The sequence below is a fragment of the Bombyx mandarina genome, chromosome 03 (genome assembly GCF_030267445.1).
Source record: "Bombyx mandarina strain Sakado chromosome 03, ASM3026744v2".
Taxonomy (NCBI): Eukaryota; Metazoa; Arthropoda; class Insecta; order Lepidoptera; family Bombycidae; genus Bombyx; species Bombyx mandarina.
The window spans coordinates 3,362,919-3,389,643 of record NC_143210.1 but is presented as its reverse complement, the minus strand read 5'-3'; the positions used below and the strand labels follow the sequence as shown (position 1 = coordinate 3,389,643).

At 36.8% G+C, this 26,725-nt stretch overlaps 2 protein-coding genes across 3 annotated transcripts; one reads left to right on the top strand and one right to left on the bottom strand.

Moving 5' to 3' along the window:
• Positions 1 to 518: 518 nt before the first annotated feature.
• Positions 519 to 2,857, bottom strand: Rack1 (Receptor of activated protein kinase C 1). 2 transcript variants are annotated; one of them, XR_016325045.1, is made up of 5 exons: positions 2,657 to 2,857; positions 2,047 to 2,397; positions 1,731 to 1,937; positions 1,147 to 1,398; positions 519 to 856 (listed from the first exon to the last, which is right to left on the bottom strand). XR_016325045.1 is itself a non-coding variant. In XM_028184830.2 (5 exons), exons 1-5 carry the CDS (start codon positions 2,763 to 2,765, stop codon positions 674 to 676), a joined length of 960 nt encoding a protein of 319 aa, XP_028040631.1. In that variant the 5' UTR covers positions 2,766 to 2,857; the 3' UTR covers positions 519 to 673. The 2 variants fall into 2 exon arrangements, 1 of the variants encoding a protein (XP_028040631.1); XM_028184830.2 differs by having other exon boundaries at positions 2,189 to 2,397.
• Positions 2,858 to 4,133: 1,276 nt separating this feature from the next.
• On the top strand, positions 4,134 to 25,846 carry mts (protein phosphatase 2 catalytic subunit mts). Its single transcript, XM_028186890.2, has 7 exons — positions 4,134 to 4,676; positions 13,366 to 13,575; positions 19,739 to 20,043; positions 21,022 to 21,207; positions 22,304 to 22,357; positions 23,402 to 23,481; positions 24,404 to 25,846. Exons 1-6 carry the CDS (start codon positions 4,575 to 4,577, stop codon positions 23,472 to 23,474), a joined length of 930 nt encoding a protein of 309 aa, XP_028042691.1. The 5' UTR covers positions 4,134 to 4,574; the 3' UTR covers positions 23,475 to 23,481; positions 24,404 to 25,846.
• The last annotated feature ends 879 nt before the right edge of the window (positions 25,847 to 26,725 follow it).

Here is a 26,725-nt window from a genome sequence, read left to right as displayed (position 1 = left end):
ATAATTGTACGTAAATAATCAACAGAATAATTAAGATAAACAATATTTAATATTACCTATTAAGTTTGTATTAAAGTAGGTCAAGACGGATTGTATTGTATTAAAGTAGGTCAAAACGGATTGTATAAATACCGGCGGTTAGCATATTTCAACCCCTTTTTGTACTCTACCCGTCGCAACGTGCATTAAAGAGAACTTATTATCTTCGTGTCTAATTATCGCCGCCACCCTGATAATCCTTCAACAATATTTATTAATTAAATTAAAAAAGTTTTAAAAAGACTATTTTTGTAGAGAATTATGATTCACTAGAGGGGTTGAGGTTGGGTTGGTATTGTCATTATGGTATGGGTTGGTATTGTCATTATCCTTTTGTATTTTTGTATGTAAATTTACATTATAATAAATGAAGTCATTTGGGTACGAAAAGGTCGTATTTTATTTACATAACAATACATTAAAATAAGCACTATTCAATTTCTTATCTTAAACTTACAAGGAGATCAATAAAATGCTAGTTTCGAAAATTTACACAATTTCATTTATTTTCATCCTTAACATAATTCAACACTGTCAAGAATTGAAACAAGTAGAAAAATCACTTAAAGAGTCAATCATCCAAGGAATGAGTAAAGAACACAAAAATAAATGAAATTAATGTTGACAATTAAGCTTATCGGGCTGAGATGGAAACCTGCCACACTCTTATAGTATTATCTGAGTAACCAGCAAATAAGGTTTGTCCATCAGTAGACCACGCTAGGGAGAGACACTGAGGAGGGTCTGTCTTGGAAGTTTGCGTTTGGTTAATGATTTCAGGCCTGAGCTCTTCAACCATCTCCTTGCTTTCCAGATCCTGTAAAAAAGCAGTTTAATAATATGTATTTTTTTTAGAAGTGATTTTTTGTTATTTATATTTTCCAAATATATCTTTAACAGCTAAAAGACATTTACAGCTAGATATGCTTGAGTAAGTGGTACCCGCATTTACACCTTCAATCACTTTCGATAAAAACCACCAGGTTGGCAATCTACTTAGAGGGCATCACTGTGGTACCTTCCAACGCATGGTTGCCACTTATGAATTATAGAACCTTAATGGAAAATATTTCCTAAATTTTAGTTATTAATTAAATCGATACATACCCAGATCTTGATGGAAGGTCCGAAGGCAGCACATAGCCAGTATCTGTTGGGTGAGAAGCACAAGGCCGTGATGATATCATTGTGGTCTAAGGTGTGGAGGTGTTTGCCATCATTCAGATCCCACAACATCGCCTTCATGTCCTTACCACCAGATGCACACAAAGAGCCATCAGGTGATACAGTAACAGTGTTCAGGTAGCCAGAGTGACCCAAATGGTTAATCTTGAGCTTACAGTTAGTGAGATGCCAGACCTGTGCACAAAAAAAAACCATTGATTAAGATTTATAAACAGATTCCTAGAATAAGTATTTTATTTGTTAGAACTCTAATATAAAGCTGAACATTCATATTTATTTAAATTTGAATTATGACAAATCAATAATGAGGCTCATGAGGATTTGTATATTAGCTTTTAGGTATACCTCAGGAAGTCTTTTTTTTTGGATGAGACAAGTACCTAATATATTTTTCAACAGCTGTGAACGCTAAACGATAATTTACGAACTAGATTAGACTTTTGATACATCTAAGCATTGAAGGAATCAAGGCAATTTATAACCCTTTTCATAAATAATACACTAACCTTGACAGTTCTGTCCCAACCACAGGATACAATGATGGGGTTGGCATGATTGGGTGAGAATCTGACACATGACACCCAATCGCTGTGTCCATCATCTTGGATGGTATACTTGCACTCCGCAAGGGTGTTCCAGAGTTTGATAGTCTTGTCGCGAGAACCAGAAACTATCTGACGGTTGTCAACTGAGAAGGCTACCGAGAGTACATCCTGTGATATAAACAAAAAACTTATCAATTCAACTACACTTTGAATTGTTAACAGACTGTTGTATGATGGTCGGTATATTTACAATACTATAATTATACTACCATCTTACCTCAGACTTTTACAACACAAACACAATCTTCTGCCTCGCAAAGGCACAAAACACTAGTCTTCTGCCTCGCATAGGCACTTAGGATTATCTTCAGTGCATAATCAGCATTTACACCCTAACAAAATTAAGAGTTCTGTCACACCTTAGTATGGTCCTCGAATCGTCTGGTAGTCTTGCCTGCAGCGAGATCCCACAAACGCAAAGTCTTGTCCCAAGAACCGGAAAGGGCGTAATTACCGTCACTAGACAGCACAACATCAGAAATGAAGTGCGAATGACCGTATAAACGCTTTTGAGGTATACCGTAGTTGTTTTCGTCTCTGGTCAGCTTCCACACGATGAGGGTTTTGTCTGAAGATAAATTTCAAATTTTATTCGAATGTCTCATTTTCTATATGTATATTGGATCCTACAGTAACAAAATATTCAGCCCCATATCCGCTTGCCGCTCACAACAATCGCGTGGCAAAGTCTTATTCATCATGTTATTTTGTTGGTAAATGGTAGTATACAAGAAAACTGATATGTATTTAACCCAGCTTATTGCATATTTGTACGGTTATTGAGATAATGATTGTAAAGATGTATCTGGATTTATTAGCAAACTTACCTCGAGAGGAAGATAAGATCATGTCCGGGTATTTCGGATTAGTTGCAATTTGAGTAACCCAGCCATTGTGGCCTCTAAGAGTTCCTCGGAGTTTTAATGTTTCAGACATTTTTGAAAATGGTTTGAAGAGCGACGACTCCCTGAAGCGTCAGGTCCGGTAGCACGTGTTAAAAGAACACGAAACCTACGGTGATGGCCGACCATCAACCGCGAACTAGAGATGCCCAAATCAGTCGAGTCAAAGAGGCGACAACTTTTCAGGGTTGACCTAGTCGACTACATCGATTGTAAAACATCGCGATGATTTATGAAATCAATTTTCTAAATTATTAATCCCGTAGTTGAATAAATAAGAGACCGTTACTATAAGGTAATTTGTGATTTTTAAATGGAAATGTCGAAATTGATTTGCTACTCGCTGGGGCAATTCGTCCGAGACAAATTGAAGCCACAAATCGAAACGAAAAATCTGTCTACTACTGCCGAGTATGAATCACGATTTAAAAAAAACAATTTTTTATATTTGAGAAATTACCGGTGGCCCGGAGGCCTTTCCAGTTTTACCAGGGCAGGTGGGCGAACAAGGGCTCAGCCAGAAAGGGTGGGATTTACTCGAGCGCCTCCAAAGGAGACCTAACAACTTGAGGGAGCTCATATAGAGTCCCTTCTTTATGTCGCCGTAAAGTCGTGCTTTATATAATTAACACCACAGTTGAAACAATATAAATTTTATTGTTGTAGCGACATAAACAATTCTAAGTAATTATATTACATTAGTTATTAAACATTATAAATTATTTTTTACGTTTTAAATTTTCGGCGGTAAAAATGTCCCGTGTCACAGACTAAATTCTTTTCCCACCTCTCGTGCGTTCCGGCGTACGCATCATAAAAAGGTGCGTTATTGAACGCCACAAACTCAAGAGCAGCTGCTTCACGAATAAATCTACTACCGGATCGGAATCGCGACCCGCTGAAAAGATCCGGCGAGAAACTCAGCGAGCTAATGCCTAGGTTAAGTTGCAAGTCGAATTCTTTGTCGAGTTCGAAGAGTACGGTTATCGAAAAAACGAACGTGCTTTATCACATGAAAGAAGTAAAACTTCTTTATACCCATCCCTATGTGTATATATATACATATATGGTTCTAAGGTCTCAGTATAGTTACAACGGCTGTCCCACCATTCAAACTGAAGAAATAGGCAGAGTAGTGGTACCTACCCGTGCGGTCTCACAAGACGTCCTACTACCAGTAATTATGCAAATTTCAATTTTTACTGGATTGATATTCATTAAACGATGTTATTGCTTCACCGTGGAAGTCGATCATGAACATTTGTGAAGTACATATTTCATTAGAAGAATTGGTACTTGCCTGCAGGATTCGAACTCCGTTGCATCGCTGGATGCGAATGCACCGGACGTCTTATCCTTTAGACCACGACGACTTGTCTTCGAAGTCTCAATTCTGCATAACGAGTGCCCACTTTTGGGTACGGTAACTACCTGTGGAATTTTGAACACCACAGCATGTACGCATCGCTTAATATGGTGATAAGTAGAGCAGACACCTTATTTTTTAGGCCTTGACGAAAATATATTTATCAACTTTCCTTCGGATTTTAAGATATTTGTTAATATCAAATTAAATTCATAATGATTAATCGGAAAAGGTAAGAAATCTGAACGCAGCTAAAAATCAAATGGCACCACATGGTAGTTCCATTTTTGACCACTAGAGCTCTTCTTCTTGAGAAAATTGACGTCACGCAAACGCCATTTTGTAAAGTGTCCGCTTTAGTCAATTTTTTGAAAAAGTGTAAAATAGTTATTTCGCATGATTTTGTGTACATTAAATACCTAATAAAAGCCAAAGTTTGAATTAACGTCTTGTACGTTAATCACACACACAATTATAATGGAGGACAAGGCGTCGCTTAAAGAACTAGATCAATGGATACAACAGCTAAATGAATGCAAGCAATTGACAGAAAATCAAGTTAAAACGTTATGTGACAAGGTATGTACTATGATAGTTTCCCTTATCTTATTGTCGCTAATATTCAGCTAAAATTCAAATCTTAGGTCTAATTTGAATGTTTAAGTTGTATGATTCATGTACCTACATTTCATGAAGTTATCGGCTATCGGTATTCTTCGGATAGGTCTTGGGAAGCTGGTTGTCGTTGGTTTGGTAATCGTTTGAAAATATGGGGGCTCTACAACATTGCGACGCTAGTTATAAATTATTGATATTGTTTACCACACCCAATTTTTGTTCATAGTTAGTTACTTAATATTCTAATTGTTCGAAAGATATTTTTAGACACGCACGGAAGCTGCTAATCAATTAACATTATCCATTTTATGTCCAATTTAGGATGTTTAAATAGGTTAGAAAGGTTATTAAATGTTTGCATGAATGTTGTTTTTGGTATGATAGATAAGAGAAAAAAATAAACAGAATGTTGGTTCAATTGAATTATGATGTAAAGTTTGTTTTAATGTCATCTAAGTCACTGGAGTAAAAATGTAGGAAGTGCATCATGTTCTGTGATTCCACCAACATCTTTATTTTTTTTTAAATAAACAGAACATCATACAGTTGTTCCCATCACCTGTTTTTTGTCATGATTTTGCAGTGCCTAGACCTACAATATAATGTAAATGCAATTGTAGAGGGTGCAGCTGAACCATTAATTCAAATATTCATTATTTTAATGTAATTATATTCTACATTCTACATTTTTAGTTACAGTAAGAAAGTCAAAAAGAGAATTATACAATTTTAAGTAACAAAGATCCATTACCAACAAGCACCTATAATTGTTTGAGTTCTAAATAGTTCTATGCTCATCTTTTAATTATTATTTTTCAATTAAAGTTTTCTACTAAATTTCTGTTTATTAAAATAACTTGAAGATAAAAGAAAAAAACAATTCTTAAAGTTCCTATGATTTTTTTTTTTTGTTTCAAACTCAATAAATATTTTGATATTTAGAGTATGAAGAATTTTTATAGATCAACTCATCTGTGAACATTGCATACAAACTACATATATAATCTTGCATATGTGTTTGACTATGAAATGAATTGTTTAGTTTGTATGTGGCTTAAAGTGCCATATTGTGATGTACTTTAGATAACATATTTTTTTTTGTATTTGAAATTGATTTACAAGTAAAAATTCTACATTATGAACATTTGTAGATAAGTGTTGAGCAAATCTAAGATGAAAACTGTGTTTAGCTGAGAATGAAGACTGATGAAATTGTGTAAAATTAACATTTTTCCTCTGTACAATATTTACCTATTTGGCTACTGATTTTTTTTATTGTTCAGATGATTGAATAATCATTACCAATAAGTTCTTCATTGATTATTGGAGTAAACATATATTGGAATAAATGCCACACACCTTAAGATATAGGTTTGAAGTCTCAGTTGTCTCAAAGGGCTATCCCTCCCAATTACTGCATTATGCCAGAAATAGCCTAAAGGGCTATTCCAGTTACACGCGGATGGGTACATGACTCCACTGGTACAACCTGGGAGAACTAGCACTAGCCCTTGTAAGAGCAGTGCTTTGCAGTATCGGCAATCACTGGATCAGAATTGCGACCCATTAAGAATATCCTGTAAGAAACTCAATTGGTTGTGTCTACGGGTTATTTCACTTGTCGAACTCTTCATCATAATCAGCAAGTTTGATGATTAATGATGACCAGTGCTTGAAGAGCCTTAAAGCACCGAGAGTAGATCAGGGGGATCCGACAAGACGTGTTTCGGGCAACGGCGGCTTTGCCTTGCCCTATCGCCCATATTGAAATACTAGTGTACGCCTACAAATCAACCCACTACCAGGAATTATGCAAATTTGTAGATTGTAATTAGTATATAATACACAATCATTTATCATGGATATCATTTAACTAATATACTTACTAAGTATTTGTTTAAATAACTGACAACTGCTGGTGAGATTGAACCCTGGATTTGCTTGATATGAGTACACATTATCCTTTTGGCTTACAAAAATTTCTGATGATCCTTGATTAATCCTGTTACATAGCAATTTGGAAGAAAAAGATTGCAAGCTTGAGCTTGCTGAAGCTGAAGAGCTTGCAAGATTAGAATGTTGAAAAAGTTAAATAATATAGAATTTCAAATAACCTTTTAATTAATGGTAGAACGTCTTATGAGTCCGCACGGAGAGGTACCACAACCCTGCCTATTTCTTTGGTGAAGCAGTAATGTGTTTCGGTCTGAAGGGTGGGACAGCCATTCTACTGTACAGTGACCTAGTGAAATTCATAGGTAAAGGTAGGTGGCCGCATTTACGTTATAGACGTCTATGGGCTCCAGTAACCACTGATCACCATGTGGGTCGTGAGCCCTTCCACCCATATAATAATATAAAATGTGTGGATAAACATAATTTGAATTTTGTTCTAATTAGAGACTACTTTTGTAAATGCTACCACCTTAGTTTTACGTGCCTAGAAAATCTACATGGATCTAGTCCAAAATGTGATTAAATATTGTATTTTTAACTAGCAAAATTTTCTAGTGGTTCGAGGAGATCAAAATTTTTGTAAAAGATTCCATCCATCCATCAAGATTCCAGATTTTGGTATTATATTTTCATTACATTGATGGGTGAATGAGCTCATGGCTCATCTGGTGTTAAATAGGCATTAAGTTAATCCTAATAAATGATGATAGACAGGGATAGTACTTTCTACCTGTGAAGGCCGACAGTACACCCTACCACCAGTAAATACAAAGATATACTACATATTTGTCTATGAATAACATAGTTATTAATAAATATCTGTTCAGCACCATACTTAATATATGCTTCATCAAAGATTGAATTGGGGATATTAATGCAGTGACGCTGTTACAGGCCTCACATAACATAAACACTTTTTGCAATTATCAAAATGTCCTATTCATAGACGTATATGAAGCAATATTTATATTGTTTTCATATTATAATTTAAAATATTAAGAGATTGAAATTTTTCAAATATGCTATAATTGAAATTCACTTAGTGAAAACACATTTTAGTCACAGAGGCCAATAAGTTATAATGACATATTGATAACTTTCTTTGAAAACATTTTGAAGGACTTTTGATATTCCTGATTATAAAATTGTTTTTTGACTACACTGTCACTCTATCTATCATTAATTTGCTATCATACAATTTTGAAAGTGGGAACGGTCTAAATGTAGACTTGGGTAGATTATTTTTACTATGAGCTTAACCTCACTATTTTAAATTTCTTTTTAAAACTATGCACTTGAAGTACTGTTTTACTAACTATATAGTACTTTTACTTTTCTAGTGAGTTATTAGATGCAATGATAACAGGATACGCTTCTTTAGTAAATCAAATGCATATTTTGATTATGTAATCTGAAATGTTCATTGTTTTCACACAGAAATCGACTATAAATTAGACACGAAAAATTTTGTTGGTCTAGTTGGCTGAAATAATATTAGTTTGATGTATTGACAGTATTTTGCATTAAATTTTAGAAACATATATTAGAAAGAAATATGATACAGATATCGAAGACGGACGCTAGACAAGCATTTATGATATCATGCAAATTTGAAACCTATTAATACTAGATTAAGTATTCAAATTCTGTTTTAAAGCACGTTGCTTTTTATTTTTTTTTTCAATACTAAAAATTTGTTGAAACGTTTCGCGCTTTCTCTATTTTGCCTTGATGGCAATGGCAACGACAGAAACCTTCCTTTAAACTGCTAATATTGATTTTACTAATTTTAAAATCAATCAGAGAAACGACGCGCAAGCGCTTGCTCCAAACGGGATAGGTTCACGGGAATATTCCAAAATTTTGCCTATTTCTGCCGCGAAGCAATAATTCGTTTCGGTTTGATATACGAAATAGCTACTAAGTATGCAGTAGGTACCATGGTTTTGAATGTTCGTTGTTGTACTATAGCCCCCGGTAATCAATTAATACCTGTAAGCTCGTTCAGCTGAGAATGCAATAAAAAAATCACGTCCAAGCAAACCTATGATAATAATCACTTATTTGTATTTAAATAAGTTTATTTAACCCAAAACGTTGATTAAGATTCTGTATTTTAGATAGATACATAATTATTATCATATATTTTATATGTATAATATGTTTTTTTTGTTTTGTTTTTTATTGCTTAGATGGGTGGACGAGCTCACAGCCCACCTGGTGTTAAGTGGTTACTGGAGCCCATAGACATCTACAACTTAAATGCGCCACCCACCTCGAGATATAAGTTCTAAGGTCTCAGTATAGTTACAACGGCTACCCCACCCTTCGAACCGAAACGCATTACTGCTTCGCGGCGGAGATAGGCGGGGTGGTGGTACCTACCCGTGCGGATTCACAAGAGGTCCTACCACCAGTGCAATCAAGCATAATCTATCATAAGTAAGTGTTCTGTTTCTCTAGAAATTACTGCACCGAATCGGTTCTTCCGTGAACTTAGGAAATTGCTATCAAACGATAAAGTAAAAAGATTATTGTTAATGGCCTGCATGATCTTTGTGGTTTTGAGTGAGATATAAGTATTAAGATCATTATATCGACCGTTAGTTGCCTATTGATGAGCATATGATATATGTTTACTGTGTAGATTAACGTAGAGGTAGCTTAACCGGTAAAAGACTTAACGTTGTGAACTTTCAAATAAATCCAAGTCCTGTTTACTTCTTTTTTTTTAATTTACTTAGTTTGAGCGAGCATTTTCTTTTTTACAGGAATGTAATAATGTAGATACATATTCCTTTCGATGTTTTTCGTCATTTCATGTAGTTTTAGATCTACTTATCTACATAAGTTACTCTTGTTTTTGTGACCTTGTGCTTGAATAACTTTTTAGCAAGTTCTAACGCAAAGTCACGTTTTTCAGCATAAAACAATGGATGACTCACAGCAATTAACTTTGGTACACGATTCATTATCGCTTCATCGCTATCAACCAAGTGACGTACAGTACCTTCTGTATCTATACAGACTTCTATAGTATACCTATAGAGAATCCTACCTAAAATAACCTACCGCGCCTTTTATTTATCGGTAAGATAAGACGGAAGGAAGCACGGAAGGTGGACAACGAAATCTTTGGCTTTTTTATTTATTGCTTAGATGAGTGGACGAGCTCACAGCCCACCTGGTCTTAAGTGGTTACTGGAGCCCATAGACATCCACAACGTAAATGCGCCACCCACTTTGAGATATAAGTTCTAAGGTCTCAAGTATAGTTACAACGGCTGCCCCACCCTTCAAACCGAAAGGCTTAATTACTGCTTCACGGCAGAAATAGGCAGGGCGGTGGTACCCACCCGCGCGGACTCACAAGAGGTCCTACCACCAGGCTATTACTAATCTCATAAATACGTCTTCTTCGAGTGCAATCTGTCATTAAAGTATAATTTTTTAAAGTTTGTTTGATAGCGTATTTACAGCTTGCAATTCCAGTACTTGCAGCGTCATTAACCACGACCACTCTGCCAAGAGTGAACAACTATGAAGAAGGATAGTCTTATTTAGTTGTAGCCAGTTTAGTTTGTATGAGGCTTGCTTTCTTTCTTTATTGTTGTAGTTTATGACGTCATGGGCTTGAAGTCTCAAATGTGGCAAGGTATGGCAAGGACTGTCTGAAACAGGCATAATAGGGGTACACACCCGTAAATGCGATCCAAACCCTCTGACACAGCCCACTGAGTTTCTCGCCGGATCTTCTCAGCGGGTCGCGTTTCCGATCCGGTGGTTGATTCTGCGAAGCACGGTTCTTGCTAGGGTTCGTGTTAGCAACGTCGTCAGGTTTGAGCCCCGTGAGCTCACCTACTAGTTAAGGTTACGCTGAAATAGTCTCTCAAGGCTCTCAGCTTAGTTAGGAATAAAAAAAGAGCCATCGTAGTATACGGGTGAACTGAAAAGAATTTATGCGAAAGAATATTGCAAGAAAAACAATATTTGTAAATGTTCCATCTCTTTGTTGATTAACAATGAATTTGATGTGACAAAGTTAATGTTCTGTTATCTATATATTAATACGTGAAGCAATAACTTTGTATCCCTTTTTACGAAAATTGCGGGGACGGAGGAGTATGAAATTTTCCACACTTATAGAGAATATAGAGAAGAAGTGCACAATGCTAATATTTTTTTTAAATAATGCATAAAAGATACATTAAATCAATAAAGAAAACATTACACACACTACAGACCATGTATTTGACGCACTCACGCATGCATACTATTTATTGTCAAACTTTTGTTGTTGACGTCTGTTGTCAAATTGAGAATAGATTAAATATTGTTTGTCTCTGTTAATATTTTTATAATGTAGTATTGGCGAAATCTGTGATTATAGAAGTATAAAATACAATCATAATAGTGTACAAACTTACAATTCCAATTAATTATAGTCGAATTTCGACTACTGCGGGACCTCTAGTTTCAAGTTATTTCAAGAATAGAGTGTTGACGTGCAGGTTGATTTAAAAATGACCTTTAATTACACCAACGCACGAACGTGTAACGACTTCACACTTGAGAAATTGTGTTTTTTTTTAAACTGAATATATTATATTAGATACTTGTTAATTTTATAGAAGCTTCTTGAAGTCCTTGTGAAAATTGTACAGCTAATTTGTCTTTATTATTGTGTATGTCGAGTATGGCGAATTCTCTAAAATTACTACATACAGATTTTTTTGAGATGCACTTCATAGCGAAACAAAATAACTTACTGAAGAAAAAAAAAGTATTCCATAAGTAAAAATAGTCTTGACCATCATAATAATATAAGAGTCACAATAGACAAATCGTTCTAAGTGAATTATAACATTATAGCCGAGCTAAATAGAAAACACTACGGTTTACATTTCTTCAAAAGATTGACTTACAAGTTACAAGTAGATAAAAGCATTGTCCAAGATATGAATTCCACATTGGCTCGTTGTTAAATATTTTATATGATTTACTAAAAATCATAAATTTATTTTAATTCAATATAGTATTAAGAAGATATAAACTGTGTCGTGGCTTTGGTCGATTGGGATTATTATGCGTTTTACCAAATAACATTAATCATATGAAGCATTGAATTTGCATGATATTTCATCAATGGCAGGAAGCTTTGAAGTGAATGTTATTCATTAAATGTAATAAGTGTATCGTATGTAGTAATAGGGGAAGGCGGACACGCGTGATTGTACGTGATGGATTTGCTTGTTCCAATATTTGCGCTCACAAGTACATATATGGTAGTGATGTTGAAAATGATTCAATGCAAATGTTTGAAAAATTTCGGAAAACATATTGTACTTATGTATGTGCGATACATATTCTTTACTAAAGTATTAACAAACATAAACAAAATCTATATATATAAAAATGAATTGCTGTTCGTTAGTCTCGCTAAAACTCGAGAACGGCTGGACAGATTTGGCTAATTTTGGTCTTGAATTATTTATGGAAGTCCAGAGAAGGTTTAAAAGGTAGATAAATATGAAAATGCTCGGAATTAAATAAAAGTAACAATTTTGTTTTCCCTTTAATGTGTCCCTCGTCGGACGGATTCCTTTTGTTTGTTTTAAGTTTATTTTATACAAAAGTTTAGGTCTTTTATTTATAGATTGAGGCACTACGAAGTCTGCCGGGTCAGCTATGTTTAATAACGGATATTTCCATTTAAAGAAAATGTTTCAAGAACTAAAAGCACACGTAACTTTTACTGTAAAGTTGCTTGATAATTATTTATTGTTAATTACGTCTAAGTAATTACTGTATCATTCTATGAAGCATTAAAGCTTTTTTTTATTTGCGGAACATTTAGTAAAAATTATGTAAGCAATACCTTATAAAAACCATGTTAGGCGTTCTTAATAACACAATGAGTTTAGTATTATAATTATTGCAACATGAGAGAATTACGTTCTATTGTCAGCATTTAAACTAGATGTTTTGGCTAATTAATAAATATGTATTGTGCAATCGTTATAACATATTGCATATTGAAATAGTGGTTTTATTTTTAATTATCTGTCATTTTTTGAAATGAACTGAAATGAATATAAAGAGCTTGGTTGAAAAATCGCCCGGTGGCACTGTAGTTAGCATGCCTAACTGCTTAGCAGAGGGATCTGGGTTCGATACCTACCCACATTGGGCAAAGAGATTTGTTTACTTTTTGTATGAATCTTTGAATTGCATATATTTAAACAAATATATGGGTTTAAGTTTATGAGGATCCTAGTTCAGGCTTAAGTCACTGAGTGTTATTTGGGCCCGATAGTTTATTTACGTATCTTATTATACCATTAAACGAGCAATTCTTGTATATTAATATATACTTATATAATCTGAATCTCGGAAACGGCTCCAAAGATTTTCATAAAATTTAGTATACAGGGGATTTGGGGGGCGATAAATCGATCTAGCTACGATTTATTTTCAGAAAATGTTGTTTTATTCGTGTTTTCAATAATCAACTCTTCCCGACATCTATTGGCGAATACTATTTTTCTTAATTGAGGGCAACTAACCGCTTTAAAGACACAACAAGATGGCGTTATCAAAAAAAAAAACCGGTCATCGTGTAGTTTAACTTTAATTTCAAATGTCCAGACCGCATCGTTTGGTCTGAGCGATTTTAATCTTTCATTAATTCCAGGCAAAGGAGATCCTGACGAAGGAATCTAACGTCCAAGAAGTAAAATGTCCGGTGACCGTATGCGGCGACGTGCACGGTCAGTTTCACGACTTGATGGAGCTGTTCCGCATCGGGGGACGTTCTCCGGACACCAACTACCTGTTCATGGGCGACTACGTGGACCGCGGCTACTACAGTGTCGAAACGGTCACATTGCTCGTTGCGCTTAAGGTGAGTAGCCCCCACCGCAGCCGATAAGAAGTATTTTCGAAACTTAAATGAAGAAGGAGGTTTTTAAACGTCTTATAATATACCAGACACATTTTTCATTGTTCTTCCATTTTTTGTTTTTATTTATTGCTTAGATCAGTGATGGGCAAAGTGCGGCCCGAAGTAATTAATCCGGCCCGCCGAGAGTCCATCCATCCTAAATATTCTAGTCAGCATTTTAGCACGTAAAATAAAATCTGACGTTTATAATTGAAAATCTTCGAATTTTTTATTAAAGCTTCAATTCGTCAGGGGTGTTTTGAGCCTCATTATCTCATAAAATAATTAACTTGCCATCATTATAATTATCTCGGCAGTCTGTCACAGGTATTAGTTTATTTATTGAAAAAAAAAAAAACATTATTTTCACCTATCTATCACACGCCTCCGGTCTCACACGCCTAACAAGGCTTAATAGTAAAAGGTATTTTGTTTATTAAAAAGCTTTAGTACAAAATGCATTTTTTTCTATAATTCTGGCGCTCCATTAGAATTTCTTAAACTTTGTGGCCCGCCATTAAAAATGTTTGCTCACCACTGGTTTAGATGGTTGGACGAGCTCTCAGTCCACCCAGTGTTAAGTGATTACTGGAGCCCATGGACATCTACAACGTAAATGCGCCACCCACCCTGAGATATAAGCTCTAAGGTCTCAGTACAGTTACAACGGCTGTCCCACCCTTCAAACTGAAACGCATTACTACTTCACGGTAGAAAATAGGCAGGGTGGTGGTACCTACCCGTGCGGACTCACAAGAGGTCCTACTACCAGTAATAACAATGCGATTTCTTCACCGTGGAAGCCAATCGTGAACATTTGTTAAGTACCTACGTATTTCATTAGAAAAATTGGTACCCGCCTGCGGGATTCGAGCACCGGTGCATCGCAAGATACGAATGCATAGGACGTCTTATCCTTTAAGCCACGACGTCTTCTGGACCGAAATATTAAGCCAATTTCATACATTGCGGAGAGTATTAAACGGTAGGCAGCGGCTTTGATCTGCCCCTGGTATTGCTGACGTCCACGAGCGACAGTAATCAATCACCATCAATTGGACCGTAGGTTGTATGCGGTCTGCCAAAAAGGGAAATAAAAAAAATTACACAATTTACGAATGTATGGTTTTTACATGTGGTTAGTTAAAGGTTTACCTTTATACAGCAATCATTATATCAACGCTTCAAACAATATATTCAGAAGTTTCTTAATAAATGAGAATTTGATCTCATGTCTGAGGGTAGGCGCCGGCAATAAATATTATGTTTTCCTCATAATTGATCCGAAAAATTGCCTGCTATAATACAAGCTTGCATACAAAGTCTTATCGTGTTCTTTTTTGAAGTCTCATATTGTTTCAGAATGTTACGTATTGCATTGTAGACTTTTAAATTCCTGTTACATAAATATCGACTGTATTGGCCGTATTATACAGTCATGTCTTCGCTTAATCTTCTTCTTTTTCTCCACCTTATCCCATTAGGTGGGGTCGGCACAGCTAATTTTTCTCTTCCATTCTCTTCTATCAGCCGTCATCTCAACGCTCACTCCTCTCTCTCTTATATCGTCATTCACACACTCCATCCATGTCTTCTTCGGTCGACCTCTTCCTCCTCTACCTTGCACTACCATTTCCATACATCTCCTAGTCACATGCATCTTCTCTCTACGCATCACATGTCCATACCACGCTAACCGCTAACCTTGTATTCGCTTAATATAATTTTATTTTATTTTAAATCAGAAGCGAATTAAGAGAGTATATGACTGATTTTCTCCCAGTCGGTTGCTCTCCTTGTTGCGATCGTGACATGTTTTGTTAATTGATTTTCGTACACGGCGTGTGAAAATTACCGGAAAGCACTAAATAGATTATTCGGCCGCAAACGAACCGCGCAAATATAAAACACTAATAGAATTTACATAAAACAGAAATGATTTTGTTATCCACCAGGCACCAGGGGCAAGAATAAACTTTTCATAATAAACATTCTTTGAGAGTCATAAACTAAACTGAAATTTGTGTTTCGTAGTGTATATTCATATAATCTTTGCTGTGAAGGTCGTCCTAACCTGAAGACTGTCGATAAAATATATCCATATCAAAGCAGCTGCAGTGAGGAGTTTGTTTTGTAACATCTCACAATCAATATCTGGTCACACCGAAATGTTGAGGATAGACCAAGCGATTTTCTACATTTTAGATTTCTGTTCTAATTCAAAGCTCTTTATTACATAATATAATTGTTTGAAGCTTTTTTCGTTACATAGGTAATATGGATTAGATAGGGCATTTGGCGTCAAATGACAGTGATTCTTTTTTTTTTTTTTTTTATTGCCCTTGTAGGCAGACGAGCATACGGCCCACCTGATGGTGAGTGGTTACCGTCGCCCATGGACTTCAGCAATGCCAGGGGCAGAGCCAAGCCGCTGCCTACCGTTTAATACTCTCCACAAGCCTCTATTCAATATTATTCAGTTAATAATGAAAAACATCTAAAGGACGTGAAGGAACGTTTTTTCCTCTAAGTATATTACAGTTTTAGATGTATTCCTTATAGAAACGTTTCTATTTACGTCGCATATAGTCTTGAACCTATGCCGTCGGAAACCGGATCCTATTTTGATTCACTCTCGTAGAGGCAGGCGCCTCTACGTCATCGGTACACTGAACTTTGAACTCCACGTGGATTGTGCATTGAAATTATGAACGATTATAACCGAACGAAGGTCATTTATTAGCGCACCGTGTCTTCATTAATTTTTTGACTACCGTATTCAATGCACGTCGCGATTAATTCGTTAATATCACGACGATCCAATACCGAAATCATTGACAATGTATCATACTGGTGGTAGGACCTCTTGTGAGTCCGCGCGGGTAGGTACCACCGTCCTGCCTATTTCTGCCGTGAAGCAGTAATGCGTTTCGGTTTGAAGGGTGGGGCAGCCGTTGTAACTATACTGAGATCTTAGAACTTATATCTCAAGGTGGGTGGCGCATTTACGTTGTAGATGTCCATGGGCTCCAGTAACCACTTAAGTGGGCTGTGAGCTCGTCCACACATCTCAGCAATAAAAAAAAAACGGGAAGGAATATTATTGGCTAAAACTATCACAGTGATTTGTGTTTAAAAAAAAATACGTCCTTGTTTCAAATCTAGTATGAAAGCAGAATATTACACATTTCCAGATTTGAAGCAAATTAATAGTACATTGCAGATGGAATAAATAAATTAAGACGTAACTTTTCAAAAGGCTCGCAATGCGCGATTTTTTGGAACTTGTCCTTTAGAGAATTAGCATTTGTAATGAAGAAGAAAACATTGTTATCTGTCTCAATCAATGATAAAGTTCGATCACCGCCTACGTTGTTTGTTTTATCTGATATCAACGAAATTTGACTATATCGATATAGAAAATACTAGTGAATTCCGGCCTTGCTAGCTAGCCACTTTTTTTCCTACCTAAGCTGATGGTCTTGAGAGACCATATGAGCGTCACCGGGCGAGTAGGTGAGCTCACGGGGCTAAAACCTAACGTTGTTGCTAACACGAACCCTAGCAAGAGCCGTGCCTCGTAGAATCTACCACCGGATCGGAAACGCGACCCACTGAGAAGACCCGGCGAGAAACTCAATGGGCTGTGTCTGTGGGTTAATTTACTCGCCGAGCACTTCGTCGCAAGCGACGGGTTCGACGAAAACGATGACCGATGATTGGGGTACCTAAAAGCACCGTTAGTGGATCGGGAGGTTCCGAAATGACGTGTTTTGGGCGACGTTAACTGTTTACCATTCGGTCTGCAGGATCGGGAATGTAGTTACCGGAGGCCACGATGAGAGGATTCTCGTGTCGTGCCGCTTTCTCGAAATGGCGCATTGATGCCGACTGTAGATACTTGCTGATGAACTCTAGGTCCAGGTCCTCGTGCAGGTCGATATTCCTGACGAACCACGGGGCTCTGACGGCTATCCTGCAAAAACGGGATTGAATGATTTGAAGGGGTTTCAAGTTAGTGCGGGCCGCGTGAGCGAACACTACACTTGCATAGGTCATGACGGGGCGTGTGCAAGTTTTTGCTAGCCACAAGGCAGCCTCATGGTTGTGCGTCTTTACACATCCATGAACAGCTGTGACCACATTGCATCAAATGGGTTGCAAGCTTCTTTGATACGATTAGGAATTTCGAAAAGTAAAATATAAAACTTGCTAATTACAAAATTAGTAGTTTAAGATATATAAAAGGTACATGAGGAATTAAGAGTGTACAATTAAAACTCAAACAATACAGCAAAGATTTTTTTAAATATTAATCTTGTACAACGTGACTCGACTTGCAATGATTATTATGTTTTATGAATAAGCGATTTCACGTTATCTCGTGGAAGGGGAGGCGTAATTGAACTTTTTAATTACAATGTTTTACTTATCACATATTGAATTTGAACTGTGAAAAATGCACAGAAGAACTGATTGCCTCCGATTTTATATATATTTGCATTAGATAGTGAACGAGCTCACTGCCCATGTGTTGTTAAGTGGTTACTGCAGCCTGAATAAAGCTTTATGGATAAGACCATCTTGATTCATGAGGTTGAATTATCAGTTGCCTTGAATAACGGCGGGCCATTTAAACTGAAACGCATTAATTTTTCGTGGTAGACGTAGCCAGGATCATGGTACCTACTCATGAGGGCTCACAATAACTGTTATCACCGGTAAGTATCTATACTAATATTATAAAGAGGAAAGATTTGTTTGTTTGTTTGTTTCGAATAGGCTCCGAAACTACAGGACCGATTTGAAAAATTCTTTTTCCATTAGAAGCCGACATTGTCCCTGATGAACATAGGCTACTTTTTTTTATTTTTTTTATTTTGGTTTCATGTTTGTTTTAATGTTTCCGAAGCGAAGCGAGGGCGGGTCGCTAGTAGGTAGATAAATTTCGAAGAATAGATAAGTCAAAAGTAAACGTAAGTCAAATCGTAACTTGTAATCGTTTCATTGAACGTTATGTTAATAGTTGCAAGGTCTGTATTTAAATGCATACAGCGACCTTAAAATAACAGCCGTCATGCATATTCTTCATGAATTAAATATTATTGTGAAAATGGTGATGTGTATCTTCATCTTTATGCATCTTAAAAAAACAATGCTTCTAAGTCCATAGGCGACGAATATAATACAAAATAATAAACTTTATAAGATAGTTATCGAGAAACATAAATGTTGCAGTCTTAACCAATTTGATTTGGTGACTTTAACTTTTCAAAATAATTTACTCGCTGGCGCAGCAGTCAGACAGACTGCTGAGTCGGGTTCAATTGCCACACTGGGTAAACATTCGTGTGAAGGAACAGGTTTCTTTACTCTTTTTTCTAGATATGTAATATCTGTAAATGTTTATATTTAAACGTATGTAAGCATGAAGAAAGAGCCTTAAGTAATAAGAACGTGCCACGGCTAATTTAATTATCATAAATCATATTGCCACTCGGGCAAACCTTAAAATAGAGAATCTAATATGGTAAATTTGTTTTGAGTAACTCCACGCGCACGTATTATGTTTGGTTTTTTATAAGTGCTAAAACTTCAGTCGCTTGCAATCTTGGATGATCATTCGTGTTAGGTTTCACCTTCCTGTTATTTTGAGTTCTGAACAAAACGTTAGTAGAGCGGAGGGTGGCGGCGCTCACTTTGTGGTAACAGTTTTCCGTCAAGCAACTATTCAGTGGGCGATACGAGTTTTTTTTTATTGCTTAGAGGGGTGGACGAGCTCACAACCCACCTGGCTGGTGTTAAGTGGTCACTGGAGCCCATAGACATCCACAACGTAAATGCGCCACCCACCTTGAGATTTAAGTTCTAAGGTCTCAGTATAGTTACAACGGCTGCCCCGCCCTTCAAACCGAAACGCATTACTGCTTCACGGCAGAAATAGGCAGAGTGGTGGTACACACCCGCGCAGACTCACAAGAGGTCCTACCACCAGTAATAAAAAATAATAAATAAAAAATAAAAATAAATAAAGTTTGTGTGCTTGAGCTGGAATTCGAGAAAGGGATGTTCGATTATGGTTTTGTCAAATGACAGGTAATGAAACGCGTCAATCTCGTTGCAGGTGCGTTACCGCGAGAGAATAACCATCCTGCGAGGAAATCACGAATCGCGTCAGATCACTCAAGTGTACGGCTTCTACGACGAGTGTCTCCGGAAATACGGCAACGCGTCCGTCTGGAAGCACTTCACCGATCTATTCGATTTCCTGCCCTTGACGGCGCTGGTAGATGGACAGATATTCTGCCTGCACGGTGGACTCAGTCCGTCAATCGACACCCTCGACCACATCAGAGCTCTGGACCGTCTGCAGGAAGTGCCCCACGAAGGACCCATGTGCGATCTCCTCTGGAGTGATCCCGATGACAGGTATGAAAAACAATTCAATTAACGCTAAACATACGAAAACGGGTCAAATTACCGATTTTGAACTTTTGCATTGAAAATGCACGTATCATCTTTGCTTTTGCACATTTGACTTCATGATTTTTTCTTACCTTTTGTCTTGTTTTGTTTTGTTTATTTTGAGTAATGCTTGTCGTATACCGTTATCTACTCTCTATGGTAGAAATAGGTATCAGTAAGTGTTGGTATGATTAGTGTTAATGCTATCTTAATAAACAGTTAATGTAAAATTCATAAATTTAATTTGGTCATTTCGTATTAGATGTAATTTAGTATTCAGATCAGTCTTCCGTGACCACGAAAATTCTAAAGCATTCCAAAAGTCGGAAATAATAAAATGATTGTGTAATAAACACGAGATTAAACCATAAAAATAGTTTTAATTATGTTTACGACTCGCGGAATCCGAAGTAAACATTATACTTATTTAAAGGTTAGAATAGAATCTACCGAGCAACAACAGCTTTTAAAATACTATAGCTGAAACTAAATGGATACCATTTGTATGCACGTGCTGTGTAGTAGTTAGTTTAGTGTCTCTTGCAATGAATTGCTTTAACAAGTATTTTTTCCGGCTTTGGAATGAACTCCCCTCCACGGTGTTTTCCGAGCGCTATGACATGTCGTTCTTCAAACGAGGCTTGCAGAGAGTACTTAATGGTAAGCAGCGGCTTGGCTCTGCCCCTGGCATTGCTGACGTCCATGAGCGACGGTGACCACTTATCATCAGGTGGGCCGTATGCTCGTCTGCCTACAAAGGCAATAAAAAAAAAGAAAAAAAAGAAAAGAATAATAGTGTAGACGTCGCTTTGAGAGACGTCTTAAATATATAAAAAATTTAATTTCTCCAGTCTGATTCCAATATTTATTGTTATTATTTTATAGTTTAACAATACAATTAATAATTAAATTAACGTCATAAATTTATTGTTTGTAACACAGAGGTGGATGGGGCATATCTCCCCGTGGAGCTGGCTACACGTTCGGACAGGACATCTCGGAGACGTTCAACCACAGCAACGGGCTCACGCTCGTGTCCCGCGCCCACCAGCTCGTCATGGAGGGGTACAACTGGTGCCACGACAGAAACGTCGTCACTATATTCTCAGCACCCAACTACTGCTATAGGTACGTCTGCGACTTGTATTTGTCATTGGCCTATTTGTGCCGCACAGAATTAAACATGCAGCTACGTAGAGCAAACTAGCTTCTATTCCAATGTAGTAAGGACTTCGATGTGAGATCGCAATATTGTGATGTGAATCAGTTTTGGGCAGCTGCTAGGACTGACAAGCGGGTTGTTGAATCATCACTTTGGCTGTACATCAGCAGATGGACAGAGGACAGTCAATAAAGAAATCTGTATAGAAAGTTGTTTAGATTCAGATCATCATTTAATTGAGAGAAATGAAAGTAAAGAGTATTTCTAGCTTGCAATAGATTGTTACAATCCAAAATAGTAATAGAATCTGAATCCTGTATTAAAATAATATTCCTTTTTTTTATAAATACATTTTTCCTTGATTATAAAATGACCAAGGAAAATCATTGTTTTCCTAAATTTTGTTCAACTAAAGTGGATGTATAACAATCTGATGAGGTTCTTGTTTTTAATGACTGTATTCTGAGATTCATGTGTATGCCATGTATTATATTTTTTTATTGCTTAGGGCTTACGGCCCTCCTGATGTTAACGGGTTTTGGAGCCCATGGACATTAAATGTGTAAATATAACCAACCACCAACCTCGAGACACGAGCTCTAAGTCTAAGTTTTACAGTACATCCAAACTGAGGCGCATTACTGCTTCGCAGTAAAAATGTGCTGAGTGGTATACCTACCCTTGCGGGCTCACAAAAACCCATACCACCATTTTCTCTTTGCTTCTGTAATTGACATTTTTGTCCTTAGAAAGATGGGAAAAAAACTGCTCCAATTATTTTTATAGTGAGAACAATTAAAGCTCCTCAGAATGTACTAAACAAAAAAAAAAACGGTTGAAACTCATCTGTTATGTTTTTATAAAGCACAGAGGAAACTTTTAAAGTCACGAATTTTATAGATGTCATGTAAACATGGTCTTGTTTAGTTTTCCGGTGTGGATCGCTGATAACCGGCCTTATCTGTGATAAAAGCTGTTTGTTGAAATAGTATCGAACAAATGCAGTGAAATCTCAGTTTATTATGTAGAATACATACATTTTTCTGTTTGTTTTGTCTGCAGATGTGGTAATCAAGCCGCCATAATGGAATTGGATGATGCACTCAAGTATTCATTGTAAGTATTTCTTGTGCTATTGTTACTTTATCAAATAACGGAAAAATAGTGAAATCAATAACATCATCAAAAATTTTATGACAATATTGACAGCAAACTACAAGTATGTGCCTTATAACAGTTAGGCAAATTGATGGTATGAAAGTACATCATGTATAAACTTTGGAGCTTTCTTAAAAGAAATTATGAATATTTTATTTTATTTATTACAAATAATTTCCTTCAGGTAGAGCTTAATGCCAGGTGGGCTTTTAGTATGTTGGTTTATATTAGAACAAATGCAACTTCTATTCATGATTGTGGGCATATAATGGATAAGAATGATAAAAATTTACATAGCAAATATAGTCTTCAATGTGGATTAATACAAAGGGTGGCAAGGTGTATCCTGACCTCTGTTGAACACTGAAATTGTCCTCTAAATACTTTAGTAAAGTTATATCTAAACCCTATCGTTGTTGCCAAACCAATATTTGCCAACTGCACTTTTTCGAGATTTCCACATTTTGACTGTTATAAATAAGAAGATTCGAAAAACAAAAATGTAATAAAATAAAAATTACACAATATGACTTCCACGTAATCTTTCCTGGGTTTTGAACGCACTTTTATCAGCTTGACCTGAATCTATTTATATGTGTGCTACGTTTATTTATATAAAGCTTATTACACAAGATTTACTTTAAAATTTGCACACATAACAAGAACTTATGTCAATACAATATAATAAGTTGACAACTTTTTCCTAAAATTTGGAGACTACCAGAATAAAAATATTAAAATAAATTTTTTTTTGAGTCCAATTTTTCAATTATAGCGTATACATTTTTTTCATTTTCAAACTACACACATTTACTGCTTAATTGGAATGATTATCAGCGCAAAGTGATGACAAATAAAAATCGAGTAACGATCGATTTTTAAACGTGCACTATAGGTGCCTCAGTACAGTGGATACTTAAAGTTTATGACCTTTATCTGCATAACAATAGAGTTTATATTACCGTTGGAGATATTATAGTAGTGTATGATGTTTGTCCACAGCCTGCAGTTCGACCCCGCCCCGCGCCGCGGCGAGCCGCACGTGACGCGGCGAACGCCAGATTACTTCATGTAGGCTGCCCGTGAGTATCATACGACTTTGTTTCTATTGTAAAAATAATATATGTTACTTGCGGTTACTCACAGCTGCGGTCAAGGAAAAATGTTAATGTAGTTTCTTGTGGTACTCAGAATTGTTTCGGGATAAAAGGAAGCTTGTCACTCTCTTGACCCAATCATCACTTTTAACAAAAAAGTTAACCCATTGCTTTGTTTTAACATAAAAAAGGGACAAACAAACACACCCTTTCATCTTCATAATATGGATAATTGTAATTGAGAGGCGGTATATTATTGTAACTGATTTGATTTACTGGTGTATTTTTTTTGTATTGCTTGGATGAGTGGACGAGCTCACAGCCCACCTGATGTTAAGTGGTTACTGGAGCCTATGGACATCTACAACGTAAATGCGCCACTCACCTTGAGATATAAGTTCTAAGGTCTCAAGTATAGTTACTACGGCTGCCCCACTCTTCAAACCGAAACACATTACTGCTTCACGGCAGAAATAGGCAGGGTGGTGGTACCTACCCGTGCGGACTTACAAGAGGTCCTACCACCAGTGATTACGCAAATTATAATTTTGCGGGTTTGATTTTTATTACACGATGTTATTCCTTCGCCGTGGAAGTCAATGGTGAACAATTGTTGAGTACGTATTTCATTAGAAAAATTGGTACCCGCCTGAGATTCGAACACCGGTGCATCGCCTCTACACGTATGCACCAGACGTCTTATCCATTAGGCCACGACGACTTCTAATTGGTGTATTGTAAAGGCAAAAGAATAGACACTACCCTGCACTCAGTGTTGCTGCTAGTTTTCCTTATTACGTCACCACATATGTCGGGCAGTCCACCAGACAGACCGCGACATCTCCACCATCAACATTCGGTCACCGGTGTCTAAAATGCACTAATGTTATATGTTTTGTTTTTGTAGAAAAGGCGCATATCAAGCAGGAGCCGTGCCAGAGGCCCCCTGCCCCCCGCCGCCTCGCCGCTTCCCCGCGCGCCCCCCCGCCACGGCTCCGCCACCACTACTCGCGTTCTGCACGCCGTCACACTACTCAACACAAACACTATAAACCCGTTTACACAGAATATGACACAGGACCATTCGTCTACTTACGTTATTTTAACATTTTATTGACCGTAATCGAAGGGCACGAGGGCGTACGTAACAAGCCTTGTCATTTGTCGAATTGGCAATGGTATTATACATATTGTTAAATTTTAACAAAGACCTTAAATGCATTTTATAAGATCGCGCGCGAGCGTGTCAAACTATAAAATGCAGATTGCGAAGATTACGTTTTTTTTTATTAGTCATTTTTATACTGCTCATTCTTGCCCGCGGGGTCCTTCGATTGCGTTCCTGCAAGTTCGATCTTCGCGTGAATGTGTGCGTGTGTGATGCGAAATATGTTCTGTACGCGGACTTATTCTCGTACGTTTTTAAAATTCGATTAAAATGCGCGTATCCACAAAATGTTACGGGAATAAGGCCCCTCTGCTGTCCCATTTTTTAAATCCTGTACGTGCGAGATTGCTAGTCAATGTGTGATTGGAATACGTTATTGTTACACACACACTGCAACCGGTGTAGTAGTGGAACGTTTTGTACCTTCAATGTGTGCTTTAAATTCGAAACTTGGTCTAAATTGTGTCAAATAGTAAGTTGTAGTCGTACAACGCGGTGTTGACTTCAGCGTTAGAATCGTGCGAATATTAATGTCGAAATTATAATAGTTTGGAAACAATCGGTGTTCTATGTATATTGCAAACGATTATTAATCTATGTCCGTACACATAATTATAGATTTATCTTTGGTAATATAGATAGAGTATCGTTGAACGCTTGTTTCGTATCGAAAACGAGCAGTCCAATATAGAGAGATTGTAAAGTTTTAAAGGTGATTTTGTAAAATGAACTAAGAAGCTTTATAGCGAATTTGGGTAACGTCTGATGAAAGTATTTGCGTAAAGTTTTCTTGTTACATTTTCTGCGTGACGGTTAAATGTCGCGCGTCACGTGTGACTAGGGTTCACGTTAGTAGAGGAGGGCGGGGCCAACTAATTGCCCCTTGCACGGTTTCACCTGACAGTATTTGTTGGATGAGAAATTTTAAACTAGCCTTACCTGACTGGCTTCAAGTTTTGGCGAGATCAATTGAAATTTTTTGTGACCAATATGTGACAAATACATGTTAACACGATATAATGCTTATGTGTAATTTCTCATCAGCAAACATTGTCTCGTGGAGTCGCAGACGTGCGGGCGCGCGCGTTATGCTGGTATGTTCATTAGCAGCCGAAAACAAAATGTATTACAACATATGTATCAAAGACAATTAGACCTCATTAAACGGCGTTCATTTGCTAACAACGTAGTTTTATTTCGCATCCGCAAGTCACCAACGAATGAACAATGGACATACCATCATAATTCATCATTGGTGACTCTCATCAACTCACAGCTCACTCGGGTCTGACTAGACGCAGAGCTACGGGCGCATCGTTGGTCTGCGCGCAAGCCGACGAAGCTCAATAATGTATTTATATGCTTTTTATCTACTCAGGTCCGTGTTTCTGTAAAGGGCCGCGTCTTCGATAGTCCGATCTTAACGTGTTCGATAGCGAACAACTGACAATACGTATTTAATAATAAAATTGGTGTTTGAATAGAACCGACTATCGCTGAGACGTTGTCCTTTCGTGTAGAATTATAAAGAACGTACAACGGATGCACTTTTATATATATGTGTGTAAACTTATCGATTCGTATTTACATTCTTCAATCGAACAATTCAATAAATAATACATTAGACTAAGAACTGTTAAAGTGATTCCACTCATTAGCCGTTTTGAATGTTCGCAAACATTATTACATTACACAATTACAAGCGACCATCTCATTTTTATAATTTTTTACATAACCATCGCTGTACACTTTGTTCAACGGCGCGCATTTAATTTTATGGCAGAATGGTATTTTTTATGTTTAGTATAATTATTATATTTAATTATGAATGAATCGCCTGACTAAGTCTTATAGAATATTAGTTATTAATGTATTCCCAGTGCAATCGTTCTGTCATAAAATGTCGAAAAGTGCATTAATATATTGTTTATTCCATTAAAGATTCAATTTTCTTTTCGAGTGACCAGTACCTGTAAAAGATGGAATAGTGTTTCACAATAGTGGAGCTTTAAGTTGGTATAATTTAATTATTTTAGGTAATTGTGTAAATACCTAATGATG